The sequence below is a fragment of the Drosophila persimilis genome, unplaced genomic scaffold (genome assembly GCF_003286085.1).
Source record: "Drosophila persimilis strain 14011-0111.01,24,50 unplaced genomic scaffold, DperRS2 tig00000191-arrow-pilon, whole genome shotgun sequence".
Lineage (NCBI taxonomy): Eukaryota > Metazoa > Arthropoda > Insecta > Diptera > Drosophilidae > Drosophila > Drosophila persimilis.
In genome coordinates this window covers 9,592,799-9,607,257 of record NW_020825298.1, presented here as the reverse complement: position 1 = coordinate 9,607,257, position 14,459 = coordinate 9,592,799, and the positions used below count along the sequence as shown (strand labels likewise).

The 14,459-nt window shown below is 43.9% G+C and overlaps 1 protein-coding gene across 2 annotated transcripts in view; it reads left to right on the top strand.

Annotated features, from left to right (window-relative positions):
• LOC6589095 (protein nubbin) overlaps positions 1-14,459 on the top strand; it is a 45,956-nt gene that overhangs the window by 26,807 nt on the left and 4,690 nt on the right. The window contains exons 3-4 of one of the 2 annotated variants that reach the window (XM_026988900.1): positions 4,118-4,576; positions 13,942-13,986. In XM_026988900.1, coding sequence (XP_026844701.1) covers positions 4,118-4,576; positions 13,942-13,986 — 504 coding nt within the window. Of the gene's footprint in view, positions 1-4,117; positions 4,577-9,785; positions 10,252-13,941; positions 13,987-14,459 lie in introns of those variants that run through there. The other variant, XM_002014746.2, reaches the window with a different exon arrangement.

Sequence of the window (14,459 nt, the reverse complement as noted above, 5' to 3'; positions counted from 1 at the left end):
TCTCCGGCTTCGGTTGAGCACGCGCTCTCTATCGATCTCTCCGCCGCTCTCCACCCGTTCGTTTCCCTTCTGCGTGATGAGCACAATGTTATCTCTCCTCATATATGTATAGTCATTGTATATGTCCCCGGCTCTACCCCCCCACCCCCCCCCCCCCCTGCTCGTATTTTTTCAACAATTTTTTATTGGCCTTCAGATTCGTTTTTGAATTCGTTTTTTTGCCCATCATGCAAAACAGGGTGGAAAATCCATACGTTTTTTTGTGCGCTCCGAGCCATGCCCACATTTTGTGCTAGCCCCTTTTCCACCCCTTTTGGCGGAGAGCAGCAGCTGCCATCAAAATATGTTTCATTGCGCGCTAAAATTTTCTAAAAAATCTGCCAAAATTTTGGGAAAGTAATTGCTTGAAAACAAATATCGGGGAAAAAATCGAATCCGCTTAAGTGACATTTTAACCTCTTGAAAATATTTTCTCCCATCGTTTTTTCGTAACGTATTTTCTGTAAGGGTTTTTTTATGGCAACCAGCATTAAATCGGGTGTTTTCTTGGGACAAAAAATAGATTTTAAATTGTGAAAAAATGGATAAAAAAACTAGAAAGCCATTAAATAAAATTAGGAAAATGTTGCGGGTCAATGGTTGGCGAAAAATGGTCAACAAAATGCGTGGGAAAGGATTGGCAAAAGTTTTGTACATTTTTTTGATGGGAAAAATGTTAAAAAATAATATTTTAAGGGAATGGAATTTTGTGAAAGGGATTTCTATGGAATAATTCATGTTTTTTGCCTATAAAAAAAGATTTGTGTGACTTCTTTTATAGATATTATTTGTAAGTTATCTTTAAACGATACCTACACGTATTTATAACTTTTTAGGCACTAAAAAACATGCAGAGAACACTTATTACCAAGACTCAATTATTTCTTTGAACATCTAGTGAAAAATAATTGTAATAATTTTCGCATAAACCGAACCAGTCTTGAAATATCTGCAGAAAAGCCGCCATTAAATCGCTCTCGTTTCCCCTATAATTACCAGCCTGGCTGCTTGCCACACATTTTCACTTCATTTGCCAGCCACAAAAAATTTAAATGCAATAGAAATAAAAATTAAATTAAATATATGTATTTAATATGAATTTTCGCAATTTAAGAGATTTTTTGCGGTCGCTGTTTGCTTTTTTAATGCGCGATGTGGCCAAATAACTGCAATTACAAAACGCAGAAAAAAACAAGAGCAACAGAGAGAGAGAGAGAGAGAGAGAGAGAGAGAGAGAGAAGTGGCGTCTCGAGCGGTTGCACATGCAAAGTACGAATGGGAGGGAACGAGAGAGAGAGAGAAAGAGAGAGAGAGGAAAACAGGTGCCTGGCACGAAATTTATGCAAACAAGCAGCGAAGTGTAGAAAGGCGTGTAAAAAGCGGGGGCGTCAAAAGCAGGGGGGCCCGGGTGGGGGTGCAGGGGGGGGCCTGCAACGCACTGCAAATTAAATGCGCTAATTGTGCTCAGCGTATGCAAAGAACGGCCGGCCGGCCAGGCTTTGCCGATTGCGTGCTTGCAGCGCATTAAACAGAGCGCAGGAACGAGACGGCGAGAGACGGCGAGAGGCAGCGCCACACCGTTATTTAAATGAGAGCAAAGGAGCATCAGCAGGGGGGTGAGGTGAGGTGTGTGTGGGTTCCGCTTGGCCTGCCTGGCGACATGCATTGGGCGGTCTCGGGCGAGTGTACGCGAGCGTATGACAAAAGGAGTAGCGGAGAGGCATCAGAAGAGCCGATTACGGTTGGGATTACGGAATATAGCCATGGGTCTTGGGGGTAGGTCAATGATTACTCGAAACTGGGTCGAGTTTTAGGGGAATTTTAGGGAATTATGGGAGCATTTGGTAGGCTCCAAGGCCTAAGGCTCTACAAAAGAGCTCCCAAAAGCCATCTCCCTCTCGTGCGAGTCATGAGGCAGTCGACACCTGAGATGTGGCACGTATTCTCACCCGTTCTAGCTCTGTCCTGGCTGTACAGCGCCCTGTGGAAAGATACCCTTTAATTAAGAATTATTGGATGGTACTATGACTCTTTTTGGTGAAATTTTATACCTATATCCAAAGGCTCTTGTTTTGTAAAACCTTTCCATGACTTTGGTATGAAAATGGAAGCAGAAGAAGGGCCTTAGACCCTGTGGCATCTCCATATTGGTTCCATTATAAAAGAACTCTTAAAGAATAATGTAGAATTATGCCTTTTAGACCTAAATATATATCTGATAATAGTATGCGTAATAGTAGTCCCAATATAGAAAGATATATGACCAATTTCGAAAGATTATTACTGTTTAATCTACAAAGAACTAAGGGAAATATTGATGCCCCTCTTGATGTATTCCCAGATTAACATTAGGCTCTACCCCAGGCTAGAGTTTTCTGCTTCCTTCTCTATAAAAAACCCTCTATAGAACCCCAAAAAAGAAACATTGCCTGTAATAAATTCACGTTTCCCTTTGGCACAAAAGAGCAAAAGTCGCAACAATAATCACTTTGCTCATTGTTTGCTTCGATTCTGGTGCGTAGCCAAGTGATCACAATGGCTGCTCAGTGATCATCATTCGGGATTGGCCTTTGTGCCTTCGTCTTTGGGTTGCTTTGGCAGTGTTACAGTTACAGTTGCACTTCGTGTGCCGAAATACGCAGCGGGTGCAGCCATCAGCCATGGGACAAAAGCCAAATTGCACTTGGTAGACGGTGAAGGTGATGCGGAGGGCTGCCCATTGTCCTTTGCGCAATGTGGTGTTCCCACGATCTGATCCGTGTTGTTGCTTCTGTATTCTGCGGTATTCAGGCAGACCTTCTGGACCCAGGCAACACCTCCTTTGATTCCGGCGCACACCTGGAAGAAAGAGATGGATGGACAGGTCTCTCCTTTGATAGCTCGCCCCCTCCCCCTCCCCAACCCTCCCTCTACGTTTTGTACTTAATTAAAACCCTAGGAATGACACAAATTTATGACCCTGACGGCGGTACTTCCTCGTAATTGTCGAAATTGAAATTCCCTGTCCAAACGGTAAAAAATCGAATAATTTCATCGTCTTTGTAGCCAGCAATTCGTTTGTACTTGCAGTCCTTATCCTTGTCGGCCTGCCTTTGAGGAGGATTTGGTCGCCGAAGCGACAAATCGAAATCCTGCAACACCGCAGAACCCTCTAAAGACTTTGCGATAAAAAATTAGATGACAAAAAATATACCATAATTCTGGGAACTCTGAAAGAAAGGAATCTTTCTTATAAGAGAAGGAAATGTATGGAAAAATAGTATAAAATATAAAGAAAAATTAGTTGGGAAATCTTTTAAGAACATCCATCTTTCAAGGGTTCCGCTTTTCCCCGACTTTCACACTTGAAAACCCATCCATATGAGGGATTCCTCCTTGGGAGCACTTCTATCCAGCATTCCGTCACAGAGAAATTACCCTGCAGCGTTCAAGGCAATGTCCTGTGGCTTTTTCAAGCATCAGTTACTCGGGCACATTTCAACGCCTTGCCATGGAAATATTTTTCATTTTTTGTTCCCCCTTTTTGCCCACATGCCGGGCGTCCAGGGGGCAGGGCACTTCAGCCAATGAAATGTGCCCGGTTGGTTGCTTTTTTAAGTGTCACCCCCTCCTCCTCCCCAGAGGAAAATATTATCAGCATATTTCCAGGGGCTCGACGAGTGTGCGTACTGAGCTGTGGCTCTACAACCCCCACCCCTGGGGGGGGAATATTAAAATGAAGGCCTGCCCCGTTTTTTATGCATGTAAATCAACCCCTTTTTTATGGGAAGCTTATTCAAATGGCGCCACAGAGAGTGTTAGATATCAGGGGATGACACTGTAAACAAAAAAGGGTTGCTGTGATTCCCCGACGAGCCGCTTATGTAAATGCGAGAGAGTCAACCCTTTGCCCAGGGGAAGGCTTGAGTCTGTGATTGGTTCTTGGCCCAAGATTTAAATATATAAAGCCCACAAAATGGTGTCCCAGTGCTAGATATTTATGGGGTTTAAGAGGAGATTTTGAGCCCAATAATCCTCTGTTTTTTACCTTTAGAAATCCCCTCTAAAAACCCCCTTCCATTGTTGTCTCTTTTTGCAGTTGAAGACTTTAAATTTGAGCCCAGTGAACCGCATGTGGTGGCCGTGAATGAAGCCATCCTAACGAGCCCCCGGTCTGTGGCGAACAAAGATGAAACTTTGACTGCTGTTGACACAAATATGCGCGATGTCAGCGCAAATCACAGCAGCAGCTCCTGCGGCTCCTCCCCAAGCTCCCAGTCGAGGGCATCCAACGAGACGATGGAACACGATGATGGCCAAGAAGACAAGAAGCCAACGCTTCAATTGAAGCTGCAGTCGTGTGATGAATACTCGTATGTTGAGCGGCCAACGGCAGACAATGCCCCATCGCCTGTGCAGCTGAAAGCGGAGCCCCAACACGAGGAGGAGCAGGCAGACCAGGGACTGGGAGCAGCATTTCCTCTCTACGGACACTTGAACAATGCCAGCAAGGATGTGAGGGACCTGGAGCAATGCCTGAAATTGCAGGACCCAAATGGTGAGTACCCCAAACAAGACACCAAGGAAATTGAAGTCGAGCGAGAGAGGCAATGGTAGAGAAAAAGTCCTATAAACTTTAATCGAGTTCCAGGCAATATTTCACACTGCTGCATGCCGCATTTCCCCTCTCCAGCCTCCCTGCCAGCCCTCTTTCTTCGTCCCAATTACCCTAAACAAATACTTCATTAGCCAACTGTCCTTCGGCCTGTGTCCAGCCTCGAGAGATGCAAAAAGATTGCAAAACTCGTGGGAAACTGTGGCTGCAACTATCCTTGATTTATACACACATTTTTTAAGGAGGAAGTAAAGAATGAAAGAAAGAAAGCAGGCCCGCAATTAAGGAAACTCGCTATAAAACTCCAAAAATAAATACAACTGCCCCTCGAGCAACCCCTGGCAGGGAAAACCCAACAATTTTCATGCTAAAAATTGCATAAAAAAGCGGAAAAAAAACGAACGGCAGTTGGGGGGTAGGTAAACGCCTCGCATTGCCGCATATATGCATATCGGGGGCTACCTGAGCCCCTGAGGGGTGTCAAATGCCAGCCCGAGTACCGTAACGTAACGTGTTTTTCCTTAGCATTTCCCAATTTCCATTGTGTTTTGTTTTTTAAGGAACATTTCCTTATCGCGGAGGGCAGGCAGGCAGGCCAGGCAGGCAGACAACGCAATTGATTTTCTCTTATTTTTCTACACAAAAAACAACCCGAGGATTGCGCTCAAAGGACATGAATAAAAATCAAAAGGAATGTCATTGAATGTCATCCTTGAGACATCATTGATTCGGTGCTTCATCATGTTACCCAAAACAAAGGGACTCTGAATCGGAATCGGAATCGGAATTGCCATTGGAGATACATATGTAAAAAAAAAAAAAAGAAACAGCATCTGAGGGGAAAGATGATGCCAAGGATCATGAATAATTCTCGTCTGCAGCCATCAGCTTTTCCGCCCTCTCGCAGCCACCCCTCTGCGGTCCATCCCCAAGCTGAAAATTTTCCTGCAATTTACAGCGAAATTGTGACGGGATTTTAAGAGCTGCTTAGCCGTTGATTAAAACGAGGGACAAATTTAATTAACGCCCCTGCACAAGGGGGTGAAAAGGGGTCGCAAAATGCTCTCTCCCTTGGGGTGCAGAAAATGCGAAAAACTGTGCGAAAAATGCCATTTTTGTCGTGAAAAATTATTCAGAAATAAATTTAAAGGAAATGCGATTTTGGGGTGGAAATAAAATTAAAAAAATAAATGAAAAATAGTTGGGGCATAGCCTGGAATCCTTTTATAAAATATATATTAAATGCCTTTCCTTGCACATAAAATTCAGTTTCCTTTAGCCATTAATCAATGAACTAGAATCTTAAGCCCCCCCCAAAACCCGCAAGAACAAACCCCAAAGAGCTGCCGGCCAACATGTTTGTAGACCCAAAAGACTTTACGACTTCATCGGGCATTTCTTTCGCTCTTTTTCCCAAACCATTTACCAAGTACACTCCAAACGGAGAAACGCATTCGAAAATTTCCCTTTCCTTTGGTTCGTTTTTAATATTTTCCGGCTGGCCCAATAAAAAGGCTGTTGGCCAGGTTCAACTCTTCTTTGGCCTTTTTTTATGATCTTTGCCTACATTGACTTAAGTAATTCTCGGCAGAGAAAGGCCAAGGACGCCTCTCGCCAGGGCGGGACAGAGACGGAGATACAGGGAGAAGAGAGCCGACAAATGGTTTTGATACTTTTTATGGACACGCACAGTGGGCCACATGCGCCGAGACACAGTTTGAGTTTCACGCAAATAAAAAAGTCAAACGGTCAGAAAGTCAAAGAAATCGTAGGGCGAAGGTGGAGGCGACGAATTGATACCCTGTGAGGGATGGACAGGGCTGCTATAAAGGGAGGCGGAGGCGGGTGTAAGGGGATGGATCTTTGGGCATTCTTTGGTTGGGAAAAACGGCTTAAATATCATACTGGAAGCAGTATTCGAAAAGAGTTGTTGGGTACAAGAAAACGTCTATGAAATCAATCAAATATATCCCCTATAATATCTATCTATTGTGTAAAAACTTTGGCTTTGGGAGATCGTCGTCGAAGTCTTGCCGTATTTTACTCGTTTTGGGGCGAGTGAGCCTGGGGTAGGCGCATGGGTCTTGCCCTCTAAAGTCTAAAGAACTCTATATTCCCTTAAATATGCATCAATTTAGTTCCAAAACATTAAATTCAGTATAATCCTCCTTCAGTATCTCCCACCTTAAGAGGCTCCTCTCGCACTTGGCTCACAATCCACCCTCAAGCCTCATCTACCCCCAGTACCCTGTAGATAGACCATCACGATTGCGGGGTTTTTAACAGCTCCTTGCGAACGTGAGAGAGCGGATAACCAGTAGTCCAAGTCGAAGTGGTCCATTGCCTTTTGGGCTAATTAACATGTAGACTCACAGACCAGGGCTCAGGATGCTGGCCCGACTGACCGACTGACCGACCGACTGACCGACTGACTGACTTGCATCCTGGCATACAAAACGTATCGAATGTTTTTTATGATTTACTTGGAAATCGACTCCGTTTACAGCGTCCAAAATGCGTCGTAAAAAAGATGCCAAAGAGCGCGAAATATCCAGGCCCGAACCATAGGTGGCTATCATTGATGGAAGCATGTCAGGACCCAAGCCAGCGATTGCTCTCTCTCTCTCTCTCTCCCTCTCGCGTACTGCTTTTCTTACCTGTTTGTAATTTTTTCGACTTTTTATGACTTTGTAACTATTTTTTATGATTTGGCCGTCACAAAAAGATATAATATAAAAAAATGTCTGCATTGGTCGGCGGCAGGGCAGGTAGTACTCGACGTTTGGGCTAGTTTTTTATGGGAATATGGAAGAGATTTCCTCGTTGTGCTCGCCTTGAAATTTGACTTTTTCATTATAATTCGTTTGTCTCTTCATTTCCAGTTCTTTGGAATATAAAATTGGGATAATTTTCGGAATATTTGTTTATTAAAAATCTTCAAGATTCAGAGAAGGAATCACGGCCCTGGGAAGTCAATAAAAAATGGGTTTAACGATTACTTTCCTTGGGATTTTCAGGGGACATTTTTGAAAAGTAGAGAATACAAGAATATAAGCCACAAATCATTCATGAATTTATTTTAATTAATTTATAAATTTATAGCAATTATTTCGGAAATATTCGGCTAAATCGACGTTAGATGGTAATCAATAAATAAAAATGGGTTTAAAAATGTCTTTCCATATGGTTTTTAGTGGAAATTTGTGAAAAATTTCACAAATCATTCACGAATTAATTTAAATAAATTAATTTACAGTATTTGGCAATTTTATTGGTAATGTGTGTATAAATATTCAGCTATATCGACGTTAGATGGAAGTCATTCAATAAAAATGGGTGCATTCATTGAAGATTTTTTTAAGATAGAGAAATATTTAAATTAATCGCAATTATTTTGAGAATTTTACATAGAAATGGGTTAAAAAATGTCTTTCCCTAGGGTTTTCAGTGGAAATGTTTGTAAAATGTGGAACGTAAGCTATGAAGGATTTTTGAATTTATTTAAATTATTTTTTATCCTTATCCTTTTATCCTTTGTACTGCGAGTCCAAAATGGGCATAAAAACGTATTTCCTTAAGATTCTATTTGATTTTTGTGAATAATTTCTAATAAATTTATCTCAATTAATTTGTATGGTCGATATTTTTTATTAAAAATTTTAAATATTTTAATTTGCACTTTCTTGGAAATTACCGCAAATTCTATTAATTGTGCAGTAGGACGATTTGTCATCATAAAAGTCGCGTTTTGCTCGTGAAAAATAAATATAAAAACCAAAGAAAAACCAAAAACAAATCATAAAAATAATAAAAATCAACAAAGAGTGCAAAAGAAAAGCAAAGAAAATGCTCCCAAGTGGTTGGCAAGGGCTGGAAGGGGGGAGGGGAGGCATCCGCACATGTGTGCATACATGAATGGCAAATAAAATGCGAATGCCGAGAGGAAGGCAAGAACAAAGAGCAACTGACGAGGAAAGAGACGTCGCCGACGACGACGACGACGACGACAAAGCTTTCGTTGGAAGGGGGGATTGCGGTTGGTGCGGGGGGCGATGATGCTGCTGCAGTCAGCGTCGACGTAGCTTTAAAATATTTTTACATAGCTCACACACACACACAGACACCCGTGAGTGAGTGAGTGAGTGAGAGAGAGGGAGGTATACACGCGCCAATCATAAAATAATATGCATACATACCCTCACACACACACACACACATGGGGAGAAAAAGTGGCACCCAGCATAAAAAATCCATTTCGATTTGAAAGCGAAATTTAAATTTTAAGCCACACCCCAAACAAGCGCACGCATGTCGCACACACACACACACACACGCATAACAATGGAGCCCACACCACACGAACGAAACGAACGAACCACAACCGAGTGGATACCCCCCCTCCCCCTGCCCAGACCAAAGGAGAAGAACAAATTTTAAAACGTATAAAACGTGTGCGATTGTGGATGGTGAGCGCGCATTTTACAATCCACTCGGAAAACTCACTCACTCACACGCACACACACGACCGAAACGAAACTCAATTGAGAGAGCGCGAATGAGAGTACGTTCCACAAGCACACACACACACAAACGACACTCAATGGCAGACAGGGGAGTGTGGAACTCATTTCTAACAAGCCTTCAAACGAGCCAACGGTAAATAGATGAGAGCGAGTGAGAGAGAGCGAGAGAGAGTGAGAGATAGAGCGAGAGCGCGCTCTTCTGCCGCTCTGCCACAAAAGCTCCGAGTGTTCCGAGTGCATTCGACGCGTCTCCGTGAAACCAGTTAAACGTGTGGAGCGCATCATCGTCTCCATCGGGGGGGCCAGTTTTTTATTCGTTTCGTTTCCCCTCCCCCCAAAGCGCTTTTTACGACGTGCGTGTGTGTGAGGGCTTAAAAAAAGCCAAAATCAACCCTTACTCGTATTTTGGGGTGGCAATAGCTGCCACACACAGTCCACACACAGTTTTGGGCATAAAAATACACCAAAAATATTCAACTCAAAATCCGAGCCGGCACAGAACGAGTGACAGAGAGGGCGAGAGCATAGAGAAAGAGAGGGAGAGAGCCGTCCATCATCATCATCGTCAGCAGCAGCAGAGCGAGCGGGCGAGCGAGCGAGCGGCGACGGCCTACAGCGATTATCCGTTAGTAGAGAGGCATCCTGACCGCTGCGGCCGTTTCTCTGTTGTCAGTTTCACACGAAACGCTCACGAACTCGGTTGGACGCTAGAGACGACCGGCGCTTATCTAACAAATGACTCTAAGAAATAACAGTAATCAGTAATCAGCAGCCAAAGAACCGCTAGAACACAGTGCAAAAAGTGCTTGAAGAAGAGACCCCAAAAACTATTTGTGATTTCAAAGTGAAAGAAAGAAAGAAAGAACATATCTCCTCCTCCTCCTCCTTCCCCACCAAACACATCCCCCCCCCAAGTACGATATAGATACTATATCTAAAAGATATATTAAACAAAGCGACAAGTGAAAATGGTTATGTCGGAGCTACGTTGGCATACGAGTCCCGAGGATAATAGTAATTCCTTGAAGCGTGACTTGCTGAAGACCACACCGACCAGTGCCCGCGAGGCAGCCGTGCACATAATGCAGAATCGATGTAAGTTGAAAAACCCCCCATAGATCTTAGGGGAAAGCGTGGAGGGGATTAAGAGTCAATAGGATTTTAGTGGTGGGTAAAAGTAAACTATTGGGAGTTTCTAGAAGGAAAAGGCTTATATTCCCAAGAAATAGTTACTGATATCATGCTTTAAATTCCTATAAACGCGAAGTAGTGACTGCCCTAAGCTGCTTTTAGGCTTATTAATTACAAATCACTTGAATTAATTCAATATAATGGCCCCAACGCCTACCCATTCCAACGAATACCCTCGAGGCTTTTGTGGACTTAGTTAAAGGCCTATCATGCAGGTCTTTCCCCTTATGGGAGTACAATAGGTCTTAAGTAGAAGGAAGAACCTCTTTCAGGCAGGTCTCTTCATCCAGCAGATCCACAACTGAAACCCAGTCGAGAACCCATTCGAAACCCCGACACCCTCAAGTGCTTGGCACCCACAACCACCCAGAACCCAGAGAACCCAGAACTAGCTAGAAAAACAAAGTATTATATTGTATAAAACAATGCAATGCCTGGCACAGGTGTCTCTGCCATAAATAATAAACTACCGGCGACCCACTTCTAGACCCTGGCAGTGCCAGGCGAGAGTATTACAAATGTGGAGACCATAAAAATATTTATTAAAGACGCATTTCTTGCACAACACCACACAAAATATGACCATGTAAATGGGGTACGACTACGAGTACGATGGCTGGTGCCTGGTGGCGATGGGCACTCAGTGGAACCGCTTGGGCCATTGTAAACAATACTTTGAATTTGTTGCCTTATCAATTAACGTTTTCAAGACGCCACAGAGCCATAAAAAAGAGCAATGCGATGACAAATCATTGATCAAGCGGGTTGAAAATGGGAAAATGAGCCACGAAGAGGCCTTTGATTGATTCTGCACTTCCGATGAGAGTAATTTCGGTAGAGGGCCTACGATAAGGGGTCTTCAAGCCCTTCCGTTTCCATTTACTGCGTGCTGCTGTACCTTCGGCACCTTCCTGCAGTTCCCTCCGCAGTGCCTCGAACACGTGACGCAGGTGATTCGTCCGTAATCTGGCAATGGCTAATATATGTCTCATGATATGCATACAAGAGCCTTGCCCGCCTTGCCTGCCTTGTACAAGGCGATTTGCTTATCGCCCTCTTATCAAGCTAATATTTTTTTTGCACACCTGCAGAACGTAACAAATCGAAGAGTAAACAAGTTTCGTCATACATTTCGTAGGTTTTCCTCGCCAAAAACTAGCCACACAATCAGTTTTAAATTAATATATATTTATTTGAGCGATTAGAGAAGTCGGCAATAGGCCGATTCCCGCACAGAACACAAAAAAAAACTTGACCAATCGCATTATTTTTAGTCACGGAGTCCATGAGCTCATTCCCGGGACCGGGACTCTTATCACCCACTTATAGCCGTAAAACACCGATCAAGAAAGAGGGGCGTGTGTTGGCCCGGTTTATGGCCAATTCTTGGAAAACCAAGAAAAGGAAATAAATGAAAAATCGATTAAGATTTACAATTGCCAAAGCGGAAACGATTGATTGATTGAAAATGCAGTCCGTCGTTAGATCGTTAAGGTTAATGCAATGATGATTAGGGGGAGGGTTCTATATAGGAAGGCTTTGAGGGATCTTAAAAGGTCTTATATGTGGGATATATAAACATTCTAAGGAATACTTTGCTTACAAAAGACGAATCCTTCAAGCTTAATGCCTAAGAGCACCTTTTGGCTAGTATCCTTCCCTGACAGTAGCCCATTTCCATCCCAAATCGGCTTCCCTTGAATCATATTCCTCTCAAATCTTAAACAGAGTTTCCTGCAGCCTCCCCCCTGCCTTCCCTTCCAGCTCCATCGAGCTCCAATCAAGCTTTCATTTCGCCGCATTTTGAGCTTTCTCTCTCTCTCTCTTTGCTAGTTTTGTTTTGCTACGAATATCCCTGCCAAGACAAAAGGCACAAAAGCGCACGCACATTACATATCTGCTTCGCCTTTCATTTTATTTTATTTATTTATGTTTTTTTGGCTACTCTTCGAGGCTACCCCCCTACCCCCCTACCAGCCATCCAGCCATCGCAGACCATTCAGGTTCCGTCCAGTGTGGGGTCAAGAGTTCAAGACACGCAGCTTCCGCCGTCGACGACGACGACTCAATCGATAGTCAGTCTGCGCACGTGATGTCCGCCGTCTATAGCATATAGAATGTGTGCCTGGCCTCTCCTCTCCTCTCCTCTCCTCTGTCTGTGTGTGTGTCCGTGTGGGTGGACACCCACCCCCAGCCAGGCCAAACAACTGTCGAGGTCATTGACTAATTGTGTGCGCCACACAACTCCCCCTCTCCCGCCACCGCCATCATCATCATAACCCTCTGGAGCGCCACCCCCGCTGTGCAATTCTCTAAAATTTTATTTATTTTCCTTTGGGGGTGGCTGCGGTTTTTCCGCAATTTCTCTGCCAAAAACTGTAAAATTCTGAAAACAAACGCCGCCGGATTCAAATGTTGCTCATTTCACTCGTGCTGGACACGCGCGAAGGGTGTCGAATGCACCCGCACCCCCACCCCCTCTCCATCCCCGTTTCGGGCTACATAATTTATGTGGCATTTTAACGCCGAGTTTTTGAACCTCCATTCGGATCGGCCCATATGCCACACACACACACTCGCACACCACTTGAGTGGCAACAGTTGTTGTTGTTGCTTAATTAGTGGAGCAAAGGCGTGGCAAAAGGGCGACAGAAGTGTGCCAGAAGTGCAGGAAGGGAAGGAAAGGAAGGGAAACTATCGTTTAAGAAGGGATTCAAAGAGCGGGGAGGGACATCTTCTACAGATAGTTCCTTGTATGCCTCTGTATTTTCTTGGGAGTACCTAGAAGAAGAGAAAAAGGTGTTCTATTGGAAGGAAAACTCACTTTTAGGCAAGAGAAAGAAGTGCAGAAATGTCCACTAAGTGAAAGGATACCTTTACCTGGAAGAATTCGTAATTTTTCCTTAAGAAACATAAAATACAAATAAAATAGTGGTTAGTATTAACTTTCCTATAGGTTTAGAGCACCGTAGAGATCCAAGAACATTCTAAGCCTGAAAAGAAATCCAAAACCCATCGAAAAATACCATAATCTTCCCCCCTCCATATACCATATCCACCAACTGTTCGAATAGAAGTCAATTTCGAATGCATTTCAGAGGAGAGTGTCGTAAATTAGCCAAAGAGAGAGAGGCAGGACCCAGCCCCAACGAAAATTCAATTTCTCTAGTCGTAAAAAAAAAGAAATGCAGTCTGTGGATGTGCCCTGCTTCAAAATTCAAATCGTACACGGGTCCACAGCCGAGACCAGGTGTTCCTTGAACTGTGCTCTTTCAGGGGTGGCCCCTTGAGGAGGCCCATAAAAATATCCTTTTATAGGACACTGTCTGGACTTTGGACACTGCACGGCACTGCACTGCACTGCTGGTAATTTTTAGCTTAAAATGTATTTCGATATCGATTTTGTGTATCGTAAACTTGAGCCGTTTTCTGGGAGCGTTTCGTCCGTTTCCATTTTATGCTCGCGACGTGTGTCGTCGTCGGTCGTCGGTCGTCGGTCGTTGGGTGTTTTCCTTTTAGCTTTAAGTGGGTATTTTTTCGCTGTCTAAATATTTCCTCATTTCCCCCCCTCCTGTTTCCTCTGTCTCTTTCCAGATATCAGCCGCCTGTCGCGCTCGCCGTCGCCACTGCAATCGAATGGTAAGTGTTTCATTTCGTTTCGTTCCCTTTCGTTCCTTTCCCCATTTAGAACCATCAGCTGTTGTCCGAGCCTGAAAAACGATTTACGAGATTTGTCCACTCCACTCTCGAGTATCTCGAAACATCTGCTCTTGAGCCGGAGTAGGGGTTTCCCTAAATCACTCGCATGTTTTCGGTTTCAACCAAAAAAAGACAATAAACCCGAAAATCAACCCTTGCCACGCGCTGGCCATCGATACACTTTAAGGGACTAGCATTTAGATCTATGGGGGGGATGGGGGTTGCTTAGGGAGAGGGTCCTTCCCTGTCAAAACTTTTGTCACAGCCCTTTCGGCTCTGATTTAATGGCGGGAGTGCACGGAGAGAAGGGAGAGAGATCTTTAAGTCGTTTTTGATGTCTTATTAAATGGGTGTTTCGACTTAACAGCTTCTCAAGTAGTGGCTGAGGTGACAATGGGGTTCAATTGGTTGCC